Below are 19,516 nucleotides of genomic sequence, written 5' to 3'. Positions count from 1 at the left end.
CTGAAAACAACGCGAGAGTCTATTTTCTCGCGCTTGCGCATACTTATTGATTACTGATGACGGACTAGCTTCGTTAGCCAAGTGGTTGATTTCCTCCCTCTAACCTTTATTTTACTGCGTGACTTTAAGTCAGGAATTTACTCTGCTGTTACCGATCCTTCGTTATTCTACCATGCTACAGTTCCTGGTGAGTTTAACCGACGTTATTTTGCATGACATCGACGTTTTACCAGGATGCTAATAGATGCGAAACTAGCCTAGCTAATGTGTTAGCATAAATTGTCAAAACTTTTGAAAATGTCTGCTTTCACGTTTGTCAACAAAGCTGAAAAGTAGGCGTCACATACCATACAATTAGCAGTTGAGCATGTAAACTCATAAAAGTCACTTGAATTAACGTTGCCATGAAGCTAAAGAGATGTTACATCAACAGTAAGTCATACATTTTGGCCTTAAATGACAACTGTTTATTTGTTTTCCAGGCCGGATTTACCTTGGGAAATGTTGTCGGGATGTACCTGGCTCAAAACTATGATGTAAGTTGGTTATTTTAGACGTTTAGAATTTGAATTTAACAAGTTAAGGAGAGTTATGTATTTTTCATTTTCATACTGACCCATCTTTGCCATGTCCTCCGCCCAAAGCCCCTCCGGGCAAACTGGCGATTGCGGGTGGGGTAACCGAACAGGTGTTGCAGGGGCGATGACGTAATGACGCACACACGTCGCCTTTTTCTTTGATATACGTGGTTAAAATTGTTGAGGACAACAGTCCTGGAATAAATTGTGCCATCATGAAGGTTATGATGCTGAGTTTTCCTGTTGAAACTGCTGAAGAGGTTTGGATTTTTAGTCATAAGCATCTCAAAGTTGAACCAACACCTCTCAATAACAGATACACATACACCCATAAACTTCATGTAGTTATTGAATGAATAAAAGAACAGTTAAAGACAAAACAATAATAATAAAAATATAATTCTGTAAATTATTATCAAATGTTTAATGTTGAGAATTATAGTTATTGTTTTTTGGACATTTTTCCTTAGCCTTAAAAAAATCTTTTCTAAGTATATCAAACTTACCAAGTTGCTTGTTTTTTGGGGAGGGGGTTTCTCATGTTTCCAAAAGAAAGCAAACAAATTTAGTCAGTGTTAGAAGGAGTTAGAAGTACTTAGTCTGAACACAGCACAAGAAAAGTGATGATGAGCAGCTGTAAATGTGCAACTGATTGTTTGACTGTACTACCGTTTACTTTCTAGGTCCCAAACATAGCCAAGAAAATCGACGACTTTAAGAAAGATGTCGAGGCCAAGAAGAAGCCCCCAGAGTGAGCGAAGCGGGACCATGCAGCAGATGTACTCTGGAGAGAAACTATTTATTTTACAGGGTTGTGGTACAATGACTGTACACTTGGGAAAAGGACAGATAATGTAAAATATATATGAGAATATTAACAGTGCCTGTAACAGTATTTGTTTCTTCCCTTAGTTTTATAGGCATGTTGACAATGACAATGAAGCCTATTTTTATAAGATAAATTGTGCAAAGACTGGATTTAAAGAATATTATAACTGACTAGTGGGATCACTTTAAGTCTAGTATCATGGCACTGTTGGCCTTTTCTAGGATGCACTGTGGTGTTTTAACTTACACATTATATTAATAATCTCCACAGTAGTTGCATATTATGTTCTCTAAACATTAATAGAGCACTCAATTGCTATTCTGTTGTATTCCATAAAAGACTTTTGTTCAGAGGCTTCCAATGTATCAGTAACTGCCAAATTTTTGACATTAGTGCAAAAAAAAATGCTGAATCATTGTTTACAATAAAGTTGCTGTTTATGAATTTGAAATGCATTGCCTTATTAAGTTTACTGTCACAATTTTGCACTCCTGTGTGAATTTGAGACAGAAAAGCAAATATGTATTTGCTGCATCACACTCCCATTAGTCAAGACTAGTTCTACTTAGGCTGTATCACTACAAATAAGTCCACCAGATGGTGCCATTGGCAAAAAAAAACCAAAAAAAAACAAACACATTTTAACCATAAAACTAAAGTTAGGTTTGGCAAAAATATACTTATAATTTACTTTTTCTTTTTCCGTTTTGTTCCCTTCTTCTTTTTCTTCTTTTTATTTGAATTTGGCCACCCAAAGCCTCTGAACACCAGACAGTCCACTGCATTGTGGGAAATGTAGTAGACATTCTCCATGGCTGCTGGGCTGAGGATGTCCACCTCTGTTTTAGTGGTTTTGGCACTAGAGGACCTCTTTTTGGGTGTTTTTGGACTCCTAGTCTTCTTGGCAGGCCTTGAACTCTGGGACCTCGATTTCCTGGATTTGGTGGGCTTTGAAGAAAAACAAGCAGTTTAGTCCATAGGAGGTTGTCTACTTTGACTATAATGAATAGATAGATAGATTCGATAGCCACGATAGTCTATTAAATCTACAGTCTTCACTTTTACAAAAATAACTGTCATATTTGCTGAAACCTCTGTGGACTCTTGCAAATACTATTAGGAACACTAGGAGGAGGAAAATAAACTTTTCTTTTTCACAGATAACCATCTCATGTACTACTGTCAGGATTTAGTGAGTTTCAGCAAATGTGACAAAAAGTACCTACTGTCTCTTTAATATTATGTATACATTACCATGTTGAGAGATGTCAAGGTCACTTCCAATATGATGAGATTATGTATCCATCTGTAAAATGAGATGCGTACACAGAAGAATGTTACAACTGATCTTCTTTTTCCAGATAAACAAGATGATATAACATCTAGATAGTACACAAAGTGCTTTCTTAAAACAGCTTCAACACTAAAAATTGTCACAAACTAAAAATATATACATATATCTTACCAGTTCTGAACTTGGCACTGTTGTAGATGGCAACTGAATGGCTTCAGCAGGGACAGTGATACCCCGTTTGTTTACGTCCTGTTGTCGTAGAGACAGTTCAGACTCGCTCATGAATGAAGGGGTTGGTCTCTGTGAGCCTGTAAATTCTTTTGTTGCATCCAAGATACAGTTAGGTCTCAAATTTAACACAGAAGCTAAGTGCAAAATGCACAGAGGTTAATGCTGAGACTTTAATCTGCTATCATTTAAATAAAAGCCAACAGCTGGCTATCTTTACCAATTTTATTTTTAGTGCAGTGGAATTCATCGCTTGTTAAGACAATAAGCTTTTAAATTCTTTGGCAATTTTCACCAAATTCTCCTGATTTCAAAAGCCCTTGCATTCACATTGTGAAAGTGTGGTTTTGACATCACTTAACATTGAAATACATTCAGTGAGTGTAAAACAGCCGAATACCATGCAGAAGCTCTTGGATCTCTCAGTCATGCAACACAAATAAATAGCCACAACCATAACAAGAACTTAGTCACTGTGAGAATAAGAAATCCAATATGGACCCAAGAAACTTCTCAGTTGTGAGCAAGACACACACAACCCAAAATAAAAAATGCGCCTTATTCAAAGTGTATCTGACATCAAGTTAATCAATCAACTGTGCACCAATTTACTGCACATGCAGTAAAAGTACAGCATTAAAAAAACAAGACCTTTTCTGTTGTCGCATTTCAAAAGTGTCAAAATAAGAATTGTGAAATTAGCGAGAAGCACATTAATCCAGCAATAACAATGATGGAGGTTTGTGGATCACCTGCATAGTCTTTTTTTGTCTTGGAAGGCAAAATTTGCTTTAAAAAGCCTCAAGTGCAGCAATACAATAATAGCTTTGTTTTCATGTAAACTGATAAAGTGTCAGGTGGCAGCAGTACTTCAACCTCACTTCATTTTCTCTATATCTGCCCTGTAGATGAGTCTCTGAGAGATACAATACAAATCTTACCCAGTTTCCGGGTCGTTAACCCAGACTTTCCGAATAAATTTATCAATTTCACTTTGTGGCAGTGATGCAGACATTTTTACTGCAGAGCGTCATGCATTTAAGCACTTGAGGGTGAAGTGGGCGTTGAGTAGCAGAGCTACTGTGTAGAGATGAGGTGAACTATCATGTGAATGATACGGGAGCCGCGGGGGCAGCTGCACAGATCCATGCTCGGGCTCCTGATTTTGTCCTCCAGCAGCTGGTCCAGCTCCCAGCGCAGCTCCTTCACCAGCTCAGCCACCTGGGGTACACGTATACGTACACACACACACACACACACACACACACACACACACACAAACACAAAGCTAAGTTCATTTGTGTACTTTTGTTTGCCTAATAAAGCATTTTTTTTGCATTTTTAATTCTTATAATCTTCGTTTATTGTTTGTGATTTTTTTCTGGATGGATGACATAGATTTATGTCATGCTAATGGGATTTGTTTCTGCTTCATCTTTCCACTCATTACTATGAAACAGGTGTACGCAGGGGTGTTTCTAGGATTTGAGGAGATTTTGGGTTTAGCCTTGACCTCTGTTGGGGGGTGCAGGACATCCTCTACTGGCACTTTTTTTTTTTATAAACAGCCTCTATTTTGACACTTTTCAATGCACTCTGGCATCTTATTTACATTGAATGTAAAAAAAAAAAAGGAGGGGGGGGGGCACCTGGCACTCTATCGCAGACTGCAAGATTGGCATCACTGTTCTACAAACAGGACATTTAAATACAGAAAAATCATGCCTGCTTTTTAAAATCTGCATACATTTGTAAAAACAGGTTTTGTTAAAAAGGTTCTTAGCTGTTAACGGTAGCTAAGCCTTTTTTCCAGCTGGCACTACGTCACATGTTTACATCGTCATGGTTCTGGATCATGTGGGGAATAAAGTATTAACTTGCTGGGAATTCATCGTGTTAGCGTTAACTGATTCAGGAAATGAAGATAAATGAATTAATTTGTGGCACACTTATTAAACTATATACTTTCTAAATATTTAAGCCATGGGGGAAAGTATCAAGTGTTTTCAAGTCAAAAGGCTCAAGTCCAAGTGAAGTCGCAGGTCACTGGTGTTAAAGTCCAATTGCAATTCTTTTTGAAATGTGCCGAAAAAGTCTAAAGAAGTACCTAAAGAATGTATGATGCAATTTTAATTAATATTAATATTATTAATATTATGATGTTTATTACTATATTTATGTGGCAATATATGCGACCAGAATGCAGAAAGTTTGAGCCATGCTTACTTATCAAAATATATCTGTAACTAAAATTTCAAACAAAAAAAACAAACTGCAAAGACACTTTCAGGTATATGTGCAAATATGTTCCTGACAGCTTTTTTTTATGTGATTCTAAACTAAATCTCTGTTATCTCTGACCTGATGAGAAGCTGCAGCAAACCGGATCCACCCATCGTCGAGGGAGATGACAAACTCTCCCTTGTGCAGCTCCACGTTGACCTGCCCGCCTCCGAACAGCACCAGTGGGTAGACAGACACCATGCTGCAGTCCCTGATGAAGACGCGGCTTGTCTTCACCTTCTCGTGGTAAACCAGGTAGGGGCTGCTGTAGTGGCGAACCTGAATCACAAAAGAAATCTCAGAGGGTTCATCACTCTAACTAGCTGTCGAAAACAACGCCACGTCTCTTTTCTCTTTTATCTCACTGTGTAGTTGACAGACGACGGGTGCACGTGGACGCAGCCATCGTTCTTAGTCATGAAGCGGAGCTCGTTGGCTTTGGGCGGCATCTTCATCGCTCCTTTGCTGGTCATCTTGTAATTCCCCTGAGGAGCTCGGACCTGGAACAAAGCATCAGACTCAGGAGTGTGAAGCCAAGTACAGAGAACAGGCACGAGACAGTTATGGACACAAGACAGAGAGAATTCGTATATACCTGGACCACATTGGGATAAAGAGCAGCACAAAGCATGGCGGACATCAGCCGGATGTTATCCGAGTTCAAGTTAGCCTGGAGAGAAGTGACATTTATTATTATTTATTTATATTATTATCAGATACTTTTGTAAATGTACTTGTAAATGTACTGTGTGTGTGTGTGTGTGTGTTACCTCGGGGCCGGTCGCCTCCAGAACACCATCTGTACCTTTAGAGCACATGCGCTCTATAACCCTTGCTCTCAGTCCCTCCTTGATGAAGCCAATGTCAGACAGCAGCTCAGCAAACTGTCTCTTCAGACTGGCCATCTCCTGCACAGAGCACATTTTTTAAGAAATGTATGACTCTGAACTTTTTTTGGCCTTTTGTATGCCTTGGTGCCAGAGATAGCAATGGCTGGAGCATTGTGTTTTTGATTGTACATCCATGCGTCCCATTGTCTGTCTCGCTCTCTGTTTTAATTCTCTCTTTTTTTAAATACAGACACAATGTCTGTTAAATTCTTTGTGGTTTCATTTATATATATATATATATATATATATTTTTTTTTTTAAATAATATAAATATTTAAATAAATAAAAGTCAAAAGTCAAAATTACAAATCAGCCTAACATAAAAAAACAAAAAAAACTGAAAGGACAAGTATATCCACAATTCTCTGTATGCCCTCATATATGTACTTACTTACACATATTTATATACACTTAAATAGCCATATCTGTCCATGCATTTTTATTCAGTCATTTCAAATAAAATAAAAGGGAAATTAGATAAAGAAATAAACTAAAAATAAATAAAAATTATTTATATATAAAAAGGACATAAGATTATAAAAACATTAAAAAAAAACCTTCCTCTGTAAAAACAGAGACTTAAGAGATTATTTTGGTGAAACAAGTTATAGAACATTTCAAAAATCAGTAGCGACAAACCAAGGGAATTTTCAGTTTGCACTCTATTTCATATTAAGTTTGACCTGTGTGGCAATACATACTGAATCCAGTTTTCCCAAATTCACTGAATTTATATAGTTCCAATCTGTAAGAAAAAGTATCTCCTATACAGTATGTATTAGTATCCACCCAGTCCTTGATCGAAGGTGCCTCTGTCTTCATCCCATTCTCATGAACGCGATATACGAACACTGAGGGGATTTCTTCAAATTTGGCAAAACTTACTAAAATCACTGTGACCTTTTGTCCATCTCATTCTCATGAATGTGCTATTTCAAAAAGGCCTTTATTGAGTTTTCATTAAATTTTGCCCAGATGTCCCAGGTTCCTTTTGGTTGCACATTTGTGGAGGAGATTAGAGCGCTTCAGACAGCATTGCCTCACCTGTAAGCCTCGCCAAGACAGAAAGTTCTCTCTGCAGTAAAGGAAGCCGGCCTGGTTGCCATTCTTTGCAGCACAGCACCATCCCTTCAGGAGAGGGGAAAATGCATCACATCAGAGTCATTTGAAAAAGTTCCTCAACATTTGCACACAAAAAAATACAGCTTTTTCAAAAAGATATTAGTACCTTGTATGCCTGTAACAAAGCTAAATGGTCACTACTGGCCAAGGCAAAGGCCAGCTTCCTCTCATTGGCTTCTTCCCGGTGATCCCAAGGAGACACCTAAAAATCAGAGGGAGGACCGAACATAGAAAGTGTTTCTAAGGGAGAAGATTATGAGGTTTCTTTTCTGTTAAAGAAAGCACAAGCTGATTAAGGATACAAAATCAGCACTGTGATGCTTAAAAGAGTCACATATGGTCTCTCAACAGTGGCACGTGGTTTCTTACAAATGGTGATTTGAAGGCCAGACTGGCCGCGATGGTGAGCGCTGGGTCGAGGCAGCGAAAGATGGCGCCGAACAGCATGAGTTTCCCAATGCGCACATCGACGGGCAAGCAGGCCAGGTGGTAGCCCAGCGGGGTCAGTTTCTCATCTGCAGTTAGAGCTCCAAGGTCCCGCAGGCGCTGCTTGGCTGCGTCCAAGCTTCCCATTGCCGGGGGCTCGATGAGCCGAGAGAAGACAGACTCCAGTGTCCGCTCGGCAAACACGTCCAGGATTTTGATTCTGTTACAGACAGGGGACGGATTAAACACTAGCATGGGGAAATAATGGTTTTGTCTGTCCAAAAATCTGACATGGTGTTACAGGGAGATCCTCTATTGGAAAAAGCTAAAACCCAATAAGTATTAAGCATTTTTTTCAGGTGGTAAGCCAGTTTCACCTCCATTTCCAAGCCTAAATCCCAACACCCATGTCATACATAAACCTCTATTATTTGCATTAACAGAGATAACAAAGCAGGTTGGCATCGTGCAGAGAGCAAACAGATGGATGTACCGGAGGCAGAGCTGCTCTAGAGGCACTCTCTGGATCTCAGGCAGCTGTTGCTCAGCCAGCTGGTGTTGGAAGCAATGGCTGGTGAAGAGGTGGAAGCAGACGCCGGAGGCCACGCGACCCGCTCGACCCTTCCTCTGCAGAGCGTTGGCACGAGAAACCCACGAGTCCTCCAGGCTCTCCATGCTTTTAGTGGCATCGTACCTGAAAATATAATAATCAAGAAGGAATGAGAATATGAGCAGATTGTAAAACTACTGCATGTTTATGTGTGGCAACAAAAATGTGGTAAAATTCATGACCATCGTTCTTGAAAATGCACAAATTTACAGCTTATACAACTTAACACCTGTTCCTTTTAGTCAAATATAAAGCTACCTTTTCTCCTTCATTTTGCCAGAGTCGATGACATAAACCACGTCGTCGATGGTCACTGATGTCTCTGCGATATTGGTGGAGATGATAATCTTTGTGACGCCCTCTGGAGGCCGGCTGAAAACAGCCTGCTGCTCCTCATTGGACAAGGTTGAGTGGAGTGGGTACACCTCGCATCTAACCAGGAGGAATTTTTCCACAAGTTAGCATTTGAAGAGTGGAGTGTTTACCCACCCAAATATGAGCATCTGATAACAATGTTTCATCCCAATATTACAGACGAACCATTTTGTACAAAACTAAAATGATTTGTAACATAAACCACAACTTATTTTATCCACATGCATTTACAGCATCAGGATTTTTTGGGTGAAAATTTTAAGAAGTGATAGAGACCTCCTCCTGGGATTTTTATCGGACATACATAAAAAAAATGTGTGTCCGTTTAAATTTCAATGATAGCCAAAAATCTCCTGGATTAACATGTTTTCTTTTTCTTCTGTTGTGCACCAGGTTTTTGATTTCCTTCACTATGTCTTAAAATAGTTAATCATAATAGTCATAATAGTCATAATAGTCGACGTGGATTCTAAGATAATTTGTGGTCTATGGAGGGCATCAATACATTCATATTTGCCACAGAAAGGGGAAGAAATAAAATACCGCAGAGCATGAATTGTATACCTTCATGTACACTAACAATAACAGGGATTGAAGTTGCTCGAAGCACACACGACTCCATACACAGACCTGTTTGGGCCTCTGTTGTTGAACATTCTGTTGGACTTGAGCTGCTCATACAGCATTTTGATCTCAGCCAGGCCTGGCATGAAAACAAGCACTGCACCTGGATACAAAAACCCAACGATTACGCCAACGTAATTAAAGTCTACACAGAATCCTCAAACGAGTTTTGAATTCAGCTTGACTAGAGTGAACGCGGGTGATTCTCACCTGGAGGGTAGTCGTGTTTTCCATCTACAATCCACTCCAGCAGGCTCTCCACCAGGTCCATGTTGATCTTGTCCAGGTCCATTGCAGCGATGGTCTTCAGCACAGACTTCTTAGCATCTGCATCCACAGCAAAAGAAAAAATAGGCATTTACAGGCAGCAACACATTATTTGAACACATAAAACAGATTAGTTCAGTTTAAAACACTTGTTCTTAACGCACCTTTGTATCTGAATGTGAGATCCTGCAGGCTGAGCTGCTGGTCTGGAATGGAGTCTTTGACAAAGTCCTTCTTACAGAAAGACATGAAGTTCCACATGTCATCGCCCAAGTCGTCCACCATGTCCCTTGGCTCTGCCTTGGTCCCTCGGCCACTTGTGGAAGACTGACTCTGTTTCCCTGAGCGCATGTAGGGGCTGCCATCCTCAATGACATAACTGGGGAGATAAATTAAAATCGAATTGACAGTGATTTAACTACATACTTACAAATTTAATAAGACAAATATTTATCAGCAGAATTTGATCTAATTATCTGGGTGAAGGAGGATGTATTTACCGAGTTTTAGCGATAGCATCTTCAAGAAAAAACTGGTCGACGGGAAAAGTGCGGCCTGAAATGAGAGAAATTCACTGAGTAGAGAGGAAGAAAAAAAAATCCATGGAATGAGGTGTCTGAGTGGAACATGTAACCTCTCATGTCTGAGACACTTAACAGGAAAAGGGGCTAATTACCTGGTATGTGGACAGTTGGGCAGTTGTAAAAATAGTCAGAGAAGAGGTTGGCATTAAGTGTGGCACTCATTAAAATGATCTTCAGGTCTGGCCTCTGCATAATCAGGTCTTTTAATACCAACAGCAGGAAGTCACTAACAAAGACATGTTGGAAGAGAGAGGCAGACAGTGACAAAGAAACCAGCTACACCAGAAGAAATTTGTAAAAATGTATTTACCTTATTATGCTATAAACTGACAGCTCAAAATGCAATAAAAAAGAGCATGAATGCACACTTTCTGCACCATATGTGAGTCATAATCTCACCTCTCCTCTGTTCGCTCGTGCACCTCATCCACAATGACGTGCGTGACGCCTTTGAGGTCTGCCTCACCCTCCAGTCTCCTCAGCAGCACGCCTGTGGTGCAGTACAGCAGTCTGGTGGCAGAAGTCTGACAGAAGAGAGGATTCGGTGATAAGAAACGACAAGCTTGGCAGCAAGCTAAAGAAACATGCTGAATATGAGCTGTAAAACCTGAAAGCTTAAAATCCAGCATACAAGGTGACTATGTAAAATGTGCTCATACCCTAACACTCTCCAGGCGGATCTGGTAGCCCACTGAGTTTCCCAGACACTCTGCACGCTCCTGTGCCACTCTCTGGGCCACAGAGATGGCAGAGATGCGGCGTGGCTGAGTACAGATGATGTTGACTACTTGCTCTGCTGGACCGTCTAATGAGGCGTCCAGAATGAACTGAGGGATCTGAGTGGTCTTACCACACCTGCACACAAGTAACAGAAAGCAACCACTTTATGATTTCTGTAAAGAGACGTTGCTGTTGAGTTTTCCTAACACATTTTTTTTGGCATGTGGCATCATCACAAGACGAGGGATATCTAATTCCATTATACTGGAGAGAAGGCAGACATCACAAAGGCCGGTATCTCCAACACCCTGCAGCTCCCTCCGAAACAATCTAGACAAATAGCATAACATGTATAAGGAAAAATATTTATTTTCTATTGTGGGGTGAACTGTCCCTTTATATTTGCTTTATTTCTTAAAGCATTAATATTATTATTTTCTTTCTTCCTGCATTTTTATTGGGTTTTAAGAATGTATTTTTACTTAGTTGTTTTGAACAATACAACATGGGAGAAAAGTGACAGTTATTAAAAATAATTTAAATAAAGCCACATTTTAAGTATCTTCATACCAACAGGGTACAAAATGTGGATTTGGTCACTTGATAACCACATAGCAGGAAAGAACAAGGGGGACAAGAGTGTAGCACCACAGTCAATAAATGAAGCCACTTCAAATTTTCCATTCACCCTCATCTATAACCAAATCATGTTTGTATAAATATAATGTCCTACATGAGCTCTATGTTACCTACCCAGTCATCCCGCTGACAACCAGCACCTGGCACTGGTCCAACAGGTCGAGGATGTTTTCTTTTTCTTGCCAAGCCGGCAGCTTCCTCCTCTGCTCCAACATGGACCTGAACCGCCCGGATGACTGTTCAAACAGAGGGATGAAAGAGGAGCAATCCATTCATTTACATGCATCATGTTGGAGAGAATGTGATGGAAACAAGAATGTAAAAAGATCAATCTTCTTTTACCTGTTTCTTCTTAAACTCCCGGCACAGTTTGGCATTTTCTTTCAGCAGGTTGTCTATTTTCAAGTTGTGCTTGTTCACCATCTTCTTCCTCAGATTGACATAACTCTCGCTCTCGACTGGAACAGCCTCGTCCTCGTCGTCTTCGTCCTTCTCATCCAGTGACTCCGTCTCTCCCACCTCTTTCACTTCAAAGACAAAGCTCAGATTTCATCTCATATACACATAAAAACAGTACTAAGGACGTGAATAATTATAAAAATGGATATGATTTGTAATGCATTTAACATTTGGAACAAATCTCAAAGTGCTTCCAGGATAAAAAGTATTAGCATAAATAAAACAGATTTTAAAAAAGTCATAAAAAATAATAGCATAAAAGAAAGTAGAGCAACCAGCAAGAAGTTACTTAAAAGTCTGCAAAAAAAACAATGTTTTTAAAATAAGAATGTGGTTAAAATAGAGACGATAAGATAATGTAAATAATGACTCACGATCTATGGGTTTCTGGTTGGTAGATGAAGCATTCCTTCTGCTGCTGGTATGATTACTACTCCTACTTTCCTCAGAAGTATTGCTCCTCACACTCTTAGTCTTTGGCATAGCATGAGAGGGTGGAGGAGGCGCCACAACAGGCGGCGGCGTGCTGTATTTGTGATGACTGACAGCCAGCAGTCTCTTCATGGTGGTTTCGTCCTCACATAAGGTGATAAGAGTGTAAACAACAGGCTGGTTACTCGTCGCTGCAGTCAACGCTTCTCCGTACAGTCTCTCAGTCACGCTGAGCCTCCCTGCGGCCCCGAAAGACTCGTCAGTGGTGCTGAAGGCAACAATAGGTGCCTGAAACGGGTAACGATTTCCTTTGGGGAAACGGATCTCTAGTTCATACTCATGAGGAGCAAAACTGCTGATGCCAGGCTGGCTCGGGCTGTTGGGGTCAGGGGAGCCAGCCCCAGATCTGTCTTTAGTGGGGAGCTGGTGCTTAAACTTGCATTTGTCCCCAAACCGGCAGCCTTGACCTTTCATGAAGAACCGGCAGACATCACGGGTGTTAACGGCACCACCATCCCCTCGATTCCCGCCTTGCCTGCTATTCTCTGCAGAATTTTCAGAGATAAATGAGAGGTCGAGGGTTACTGTCCAGACTGCGTTGGCAATGCGCTCGCTGAAGCGCTCACCGTAAATGGCACACAGAGCCAGAGCTTCCTCCTGCCGCTGGCTCAGACACTCATCCATCGGCACCCCTTCCAGGCCATCAGGGCAAATTGCTTTCTGGCCGTAGCACTCGCTGAAAACCTGCTGGAGGAGCTGCTCCAAAGTGGCCCCGAATTCCCCGCCACCAGACTCCAACGCCTGCTTGCCACGCTCCCTGTCAAACCCATACCTATATATAGGAGACATGAGAAAAAAAGAGGATAACATTTTTAAGTTCAGGATAGCAAAGCAGCAAAAACACTGGCTTTAGATCAAATCAGTGGTCAATGAAGTACCTGAAAGCCACACTTAAGTAACTAAGTACGGATATCTTACCAGAAAAGGACTTAGTTAATAGTTAACCCATTGAAAGCTGGAGCAACATCACTTGTTTTGTGCTGCTTTCAGATGCCTTTCATAAGTATTCAAACCTTTGAACCCTGAGCAAAATGGTATGATTTATTTTAAAAACATGGGAAAAGGGCAATGAGCATCTTAGAAAAAACATTTTTCCACAAATTGCAAGAAATTAGTAGATTTTGAAAATTCCTTTTCAAAAGTTAGGGAAAATGTCTAGGGGAAAAAGAAACAACACAGAATAACTTTATTAAGAATTATCATAAGTACATATTTAAAATATTTTACAAAATTATTGTAATTTTTTACAGCACTGTCCAGGTCATTTTCTTTTCTTTTACTTTTACTCATTTTCAGGTAATTTTCTCAACTTTTTACTAATTTCTTGCTATTTTCTGAGTCATTTCTTCTTTTGTTGCTCATTGCCCTCCTCCCGTGTTTTTGAAAGAAATCAAGCCAATTCACTCAAGTTTGAAAGGGAAAGTTCACCTATTAGAATTTTACTTGAGTAAATTATCTGTTATTTCTGTTATTTACTGAACATCAGTATCAAAAGTAATTTTATGATATTACATGTAATTAAGTATCGAAAGTAAAAGTACAAGTAAATCCTATTAATAAAAAAGAAAGCGAAATCCTTAAGATTATGATGTTTATTTATTCCTAACATGTACACCATCTTAAAAATGGGGCGTAAAATGAGGTTTTCCTCAAAACTAAAAGATTTAAAGAAAACTTTTGAGCTCTGGTCCGGCTTTGAGAGCACATGTTTGCATGTGGCTTTACATGATTAATCTATGATCTAACTTGAAAGCTAAAACCACTAATTCACCAAACCTCACAATTTTATTGTGTAGTAACAAGGTAACGAAAATGCATCAGAGTAAAAGTAAACATTTGAATACGGAAATGTAGTAGAGTAACAGTGGAAGTTGAAAGAAATATAGGAAAGTTGAAAGTATAGATACTCCAAAAAATGCTTCGGTATTGTAACAAAGTATAATTACTTTCTTACATTACACCACTGGATCAAACGCAGTATAAATGTCAACACCAAAATGTCAAAAAAGAAAATCTGTACATCACCTGCAGAGTTTTCCAATGGCAAATAAAGAGATGACAGGTTCAGGAGTGGGCCGTTCATCTTCAGACTCTGTGTCATATGCTGGGCTCTCTGCCCCCTCAACAGGCTCGTCATGAGTGGCCCAAAACTGGCCTTCCTCACGGTGGTCCAACTCATCAAATTCCTCCTCATTTTCTTCTCCCCCAGAATAATCTGAACCAGATTCACTGAGGCAGAGTGGATTCATGAGCTCATGTGGAAAAGCTTAATTGAAACATTTTCTAGCATTCCAATTAGTCTCTTCATGCAGAATAAAGGAGTCTGGAATATTTTATGTACACTTGATAGATGTACTCACTCATATGGCTCATCAAAGTCCTGCGACTGCAGATTCCGCAGCAGCTCCTTGAGTTGTTCTTGGTTTTCATTAGTCATGAAGATCCTCTGCAAGGGCATGGAGCTCATCTCCGGCCTGATGTCGTCACCCGTCTTTGGGCTTGGCCGTGTCGTCCTCGCCAGGGACCTTGGGAGATCTTTGCTGCTGCTTTTCCCACTGCCTCTGCTGTCCCTGTCCCGATCTCTGCCTCCCCTTCCTCGACCTCCATCCCTGCCCCCACCACGGCTGCCTCGTCCTCTGCCAGCTCTGGAGGCAAAGCAAGGTGAGCAGAGAGAGAAAGAGAAACAAGAGAGATGTGGGTAACAGAGAAAATCAGCAGGAAATGAGCTAAGTGTGAAAAAAAAAGAAATCTGATAATTAATTTCTTCATTATAAATACGCACCGGCTGCAGCTTTCTACAAATCAGACAGAACAGCCAATAATCTCTGCTACTAATTCATTTTCTTACTATTTCACCGTAATTAAAATTTCTAATCACACTTTAATGGAGGATTTCAGTCGCTAAACACATACAACATTGACAGAATTACAGGTGTGTGTGAAATGGACCTTGAGACTGAGTTTTGGGGAGTCTGGGATTAAGTTGAACAGGAACTCTATTTTTGATAAGGAAATCTAAATGAATCCTGGTCTGCTGACTCATTCGGGTGACGGGTTCTATTTGACAAGTGTCCAACAAAAACTTTCGAACAAACTTCTCCTATTACCAAGAAGAAGCAGTTTATTTCAACAAAGTAAGCACAGACCTAATGACGTACTACTATCCGTGATATGGCGACTTTTTTTTTTGCCAATATAGAGCTTCAACTCAGTCTTAAAGGGGATTGAGAGAGTTTTCAATAAATTGTGGCCGCCTTTATTTAAACTGCCCTCCAAATTGCACACCAGACCTAAAGCGCAGGGAGCATTGTGCTGTAGACTGGCATCCTTCCAGTACCCTCATGAATGTCTAAAGCTTTCTTCAGGGTATTTTGCTACTCTGATTTAGATATGTGCTCCTCAATCTGGGAAATTTATTTAAACTCTGAGATCCCTGCATAATGTCTTTCTTTGTAATGTGTATGCCGACATGCAATGCTGCTTTTTGTTTTCCATTCCTTTAGGGTCTGTGATTTGCTCACATTTATCTCTGCTATTTATTTATTTATTTATCTCTGCTATTTATTTATTTATTTATTTATTTCTGTTATCAAATTACGTGAAATATTGTGTTTTTAAAAAGAAATAAGTAGATGCTTACTTGCTGGGTCGAGAGGGTCCGAAATCAAGGCTGAAATCATCACCGTCATCCCAGCATCCAGCTCCTCCTTTCCTACTTCCACCTCCTCCTCCTCCTCCTCCCCCACCACCTCCACCTCCACCTCCCTTTGACTTGTTAAATCTCCCCCCTCCTCTGTTTGGCTTCCCACCTCTTCTCCTTGCATTCATTTCTCTGTAAAAGCACACATGAACAGTTACATCGCAGAAAAAAAAAACAGTTTAAACAGTCTAGATTCAAACAATCATCACCAGCATATTACAGATCACTTAAAATACACAGCTATGATCCCAAAGTATACTCACGTTTAATCAGCGTCCTTTCATAACAGCAACCAATCTGTGAAGAGAGACACAAAATGCATACAGTGATAAATTCTCTCAGCTCTGGGAGTAAACAATAATCCTGGATACACCAGAGAGAGCTGCTAGTTGCGGACTCGGGCAGAGCAGGCAGCTACTGTACATCCACTGCAGCACATTGTCGCACATAGCTGTGGGGTGGCTCGTTGTGGCACTTCAGTTCAAGTGCGAGCAATGAGATGGTGGCTGACACACACAGCGCTGGTGGCTACAATTATGCAATCAAATGGGGCATGCAGACTTACAACCACGGCGACGAGCATTTAACTTAACTCTACGCCTGGCTGTGTGACAACGTGTTTCTTTCGCAAGTTATATAGCAACAAAATTTTGCTCCTTATCAATAACATGCTGTCGTGTGGCTTAACAGTCGGTCAGTAAGTGTACCCAGCTTCAGCTAGCTAACAAGCTAACCGCTAGCAAGTGCACTTCTGATTTATTTAACAAGCTAACGCTAGCAGAGAGAGGCTTTCTCACTGGTTAAGTCGAGAGGTGTAGATGCTAAAGAGTTCGATAAATATATGGAACTATATATTGAGTGATAAAAGTACAAACGAACTCAAAAAACTTAACTTTTGTAACAAGTATTTACATACCTTAGGCTGTTCCGACCACCGGTAGCTTGCACCACTTTCATTGGTCGAAACTCGGAGTTCAAACTTCCTTTTCCGGTGTCCGGTAACTTTGAGGTACTAAATATAAATGTTTAATTTAAATAACACCGCTAGGTTGTTATGAATTAGGCCAAACTGTTATTTTTATGAAAAGAGTAACGTTTGTCATGAATGTTTTAAAAAACAAAAACGTTTTCTAAAAGCGAACGTCAGGACTGCGCAAAGCCTCGTAACCATGGCAACTGCAGTTTGCGTCGAGCTACCTGCAACACAGTGAGCTAAATTTAAGTTAGCCAGGAGTGATAATTTTAGGGCGATTCAGTGAATATTTACAGCGTATAGTTTGCTTGGCTCATGTTCTCAACTTTTTAATAGAGTTTTCTTGCATTTCACATTCAATAATTCAGCCGGTTCACAGCGTTTCCTGCCGGTTCAGGCGACCATCTGCCGGCTGGGTGAAGCTGTCACGGATGTCTGGTGGGGTGTGAATGTGATTGTGAGGGTTTCTTACACCCAGTGCACACACACAGCTCCTTCTGTGTTTTTCTATCTGCTGTCTAATTCTGTATCCTTTTCACTTACAGACGATAAGGAAAGCGATTCTTTGAAAACGCAAGGTAAATATAAACGTTTCATACTGCAGATTGTGAAAGTGACAGATAAGGTGTTTGAGGTAAATGTCTTATGTGTTTACAGGGGAGAGACCCATAACGGTGTCCTACATTTTTCCAAATGGGGACAAATATGGTGAGTGATAACTGCTTTATACCTTACACCACAGTTGCAGGGCCGTAGCCATGGAGGCAACACTGCTAGTGCCCCCCGCCCCCTCACTTCCTACTGTATTACCAGTATGATATTTATCAGAAGGAAGTACAACTATCCAGTATACAATACAATACAAATATGCAATAATACTACTGTCTACCAGTGTTGGAAAACAACAAGTTACATTTCATGTTAACATGTCCTTAAAACCCACTCGTAGGTTTTGGGGTTCTGAAGGTATTAAAATAAATAAATATTACAACCACTTAAAGTCAAATGTCCCTCCCCTAAGCCAAAAAAAACCCCAGAACTTTCTAATTAGTAATAATAATGAATAACTGTCAATGTAAAGGATTAGGCAGGGTCATATTAAGGGGGGTGTGTCCTCCCCAATATATATTTATTACTGCCTTGTAGGTCTGTGTAAACTTCTGCTCTGCTCTCTACAGAGGGGGAGTGCAGCTCTGCATCAGGGGTGATGATGAGGAGCGGCGCTGGTAAACACACCTCAGCTGGTGGAATTATATATACTGGAGAGTGGTCTGAAGACAAAGTATGTATTTACTGTGTGTGTGCTTACTTCTTCTGATGCCTTTTACTAATGTCTGGATCTGCTCTGTGGTTAGTCATACATGTTTGCTCTCCCCCTCTCAGATGCATGGCAGAGGGACCCTGCAGCATCCCTCTGGAGCGCTCTATGTAGGAGAATTTAAAGACAACATGTATCACGGCATGGGCACATATACGTTCCCAGATGGCTCTACTTACAAAGGGCACTTTCACATGAACAGGTAAAAAAGCAACCAATTTTTGGCAATTTGTTTAATTGCTTTAATGTTTTCTGAAAAGAGCCATGTCCCCTCGGAGTTTCCAAATAATTACACTTTATGTGCATTAATAGATGCTTTAGTGTCACTTCCAAATGTTGGATATATAGGTAGTTTCAAAGTTGGATAAAACATTTAATTCAATATGTCATTTTGTTTTACTTTTTTACCATTCAATAAAATCAAATGTAACATTCTCTATTACTTAACTGGTGTTCTAGGTTGGAGGGAGACGGGGCATTCACTAACGCACAGGGACTAGTTTGGACGGGGGAGTTCCACGGCAAAGCAGCGCTGGGCCTGAAAATGCAGCACAACATTTAGGCAAAACGAGGATTATTGTATTGCTATTTATAAAATACAGTATGATATATTCTACACTGAAATCAAACTCTATTTTTAAAAAAATACTCATCATCTAAAAAGCAAGAGTCTACTTTTTGTAAGTTTCCTTTTACTCAGAAAATGTCACACTGGGATTCTTTTTTCAGTCCCTTTTTTCTGCTTAAAATGTAGCTGCGACAAGAAAGGTGCATTATAAGCTACACTTCAAAGCAAACTAAAATAAATTCACGAACACTTTTTTTTTAAACTTTGAAAAATAAGCATCACTCACCCCTCGGAAAAAAAAAAAACTGAACAAAACCCCTAATTATTTCCACATCTTGACTCCATCAGGGTAAAGGATGAATATAGGGCATTTTTACATCATTCCACCACCAGCCAATCACAGAGCGGCATACGCTCACGTCCCCAACCACAACAGCTGTGCCCGGACTGTTGGAACATTAGCCCGAGGAAATGTGTGATGTGATGTGAGTGTGTGGTCAGTTTGACCTTCAGTGTTGATGTGTGTTTACACAGCTT

General features: G+C 40.2%; 4 protein-coding genes across 4 annotated transcripts; 2 read left to right on the top strand and 2 right to left on the bottom strand.

Moving 5' to 3' along the window:
• The first annotated feature begins 27 nt into the window (after positions 1 to 27).
• stmp1 (short transmembrane mitochondrial protein 1) lies at positions 28 to 1,858 on the top strand. The gene is made up of 3 exons (XM_088072448.1): positions 28 to 187; positions 483 to 536; positions 1,262 to 1,858. Exons 1-3 carry the CDS (start codon positions 173 to 175, stop codon positions 1,331 to 1,333), a joined length of 141 nt encoding a protein of 46 aa, XP_087928574.1. The 5' UTR covers positions 28 to 172; the 3' UTR covers positions 1,334 to 1,858.
• Positions 1,357 to 3,012, bottom strand: smkr1 (small lysine rich protein 1). Its single transcript, XM_088072447.1, has 3 exons — positions 2,873 to 3,012; positions 2,662 to 2,713; positions 1,357 to 2,355 (listed from the first exon to the last, which is right to left on the bottom strand). Exons 2-3 carry the CDS (start codon positions 2,662 to 2,664, stop codon positions 2,095 to 2,097), a joined length of 264 nt encoding a protein of 87 aa, XP_087928573.1. The 5' UTR covers positions 2,665 to 2,713; positions 2,873 to 3,012; the 3' UTR covers positions 1,357 to 2,094.
• Positions 3,013 to 3,140: 128 nt separating this feature from the next.
• Positions 3,141 to 16,603, bottom strand: dhx57 (DEAH (Asp-Glu-Ala-Asp/His) box polypeptide 57). Its single transcript, XM_042511598.2, has 24 exons — positions 16,384 to 16,603; positions 16,061 to 16,252; positions 14,781 to 15,065; positions 14,446 to 14,649; positions 12,303 to 13,192; positions 11,812 to 11,996; positions 11,584 to 11,705; positions 10,770 to 10,965; positions 10,510 to 10,634; positions 10,203 to 10,336; positions 10,027 to 10,081; positions 9,691 to 9,905; positions 9,470 to 9,586; positions 9,266 to 9,362; positions 8,519 to 8,692; positions 8,144 to 8,344; positions 7,594 to 7,870; positions 7,331 to 7,426; positions 7,147 to 7,230; positions 5,983 to 6,120; positions 5,808 to 5,882; positions 5,578 to 5,712; positions 5,291 to 5,491; positions 3,141 to 4,150 (listed from the first exon to the last, which is right to left on the bottom strand). Exons 2-24 carry the CDS (start codon positions 16,246 to 16,248, stop codon positions 4,007 to 4,009), a joined length of 4,338 nt encoding a protein of 1,445 aa, XP_042367532.2. The 5' UTR covers positions 16,249 to 16,252; positions 16,384 to 16,603; the 3' UTR covers positions 3,141 to 4,006.
• A 709-nt stretch (positions 16,604 to 17,312) lies between these two features.
• Positions 17,313 to 19,433, top strand: morn2 (MORN repeat containing 2). Its single transcript, XM_042511391.2, has 6 exons — positions 17,313 to 17,531; positions 17,639 to 17,671; positions 17,751 to 17,801; positions 18,272 to 18,375; positions 18,477 to 18,613; positions 18,871 to 19,433. Exons 1-6 carry the CDS (start codon positions 17,525 to 17,527, stop codon positions 18,971 to 18,973), a joined length of 435 nt encoding a protein of 144 aa, XP_042367325.2. The 5' UTR covers positions 17,313 to 17,524; the 3' UTR covers positions 18,974 to 19,433.
• The last annotated feature ends 83 nt before the right edge of the window (positions 19,434 to 19,516 follow it).

The sequence above is a fragment of the Plectropomus leopardus genome, chromosome 22, assembly GCF_026936395.1.
Source record: "Plectropomus leopardus strain MGB_pleo_1.0 chromosome 22, ASM2693639v1, whole genome shotgun sequence".
NCBI classification, from domain to species: Eukaryota; Metazoa; Chordata; class Actinopteri; order Perciformes; family Serranidae; genus Plectropomus; species Plectropomus leopardus.
Note: the sequence above shows the minus strand (reverse complement) of the source record. Positions and strands in the feature narration are given on the sequence as shown.

Coding starts and splice junctions, on each gene's coding strand:
- morn2 (XM_042511391.2), top strand. Junction 18,376..18,476: donor GAGAGTGGTCTGAAGACAAA/GTATGTATTTAC, acceptor TCCCCCTCTCAG/ATGCATGGCAGAGGGACCCT. Junction 18,614..18,870: donor GGGCACTTTCACATGAACAG/GTAAAAAAGCAA, acceptor CTGGTGTTCTAG/GTTGGAGGGAGACGGGGCAT.
- stmp1 (XM_088072448.1), top strand. Junction 537..1,261: donor ACCTGGCTCAAAACTATGAT/GTAAGTTGGTTA, acceptor TTTACTTTCTAG/GTCCCAAACATAGCCAAGAA.
- dhx57 (XM_042511598.2), bottom strand. CDS start 16,248: ATGAATGCAAGGAGAAGAGGTGGGAAGCCAAACAGAGGAGGGGGGAGA. Junction 10,082..10,202: donor CCCAACTGTCCACATACCAG/GTAATTAGCCCC, acceptor CTCTCATTTCAG/GCCGCACTTTTCCCGTCGAC. Junction 4,151..5,290: donor TTGCTGCAGCTTCTCATCAG/GTCAGAGATAAC, acceptor CGTGTACCCCAG/GTGGCTGAGCTGGTGAAGGA.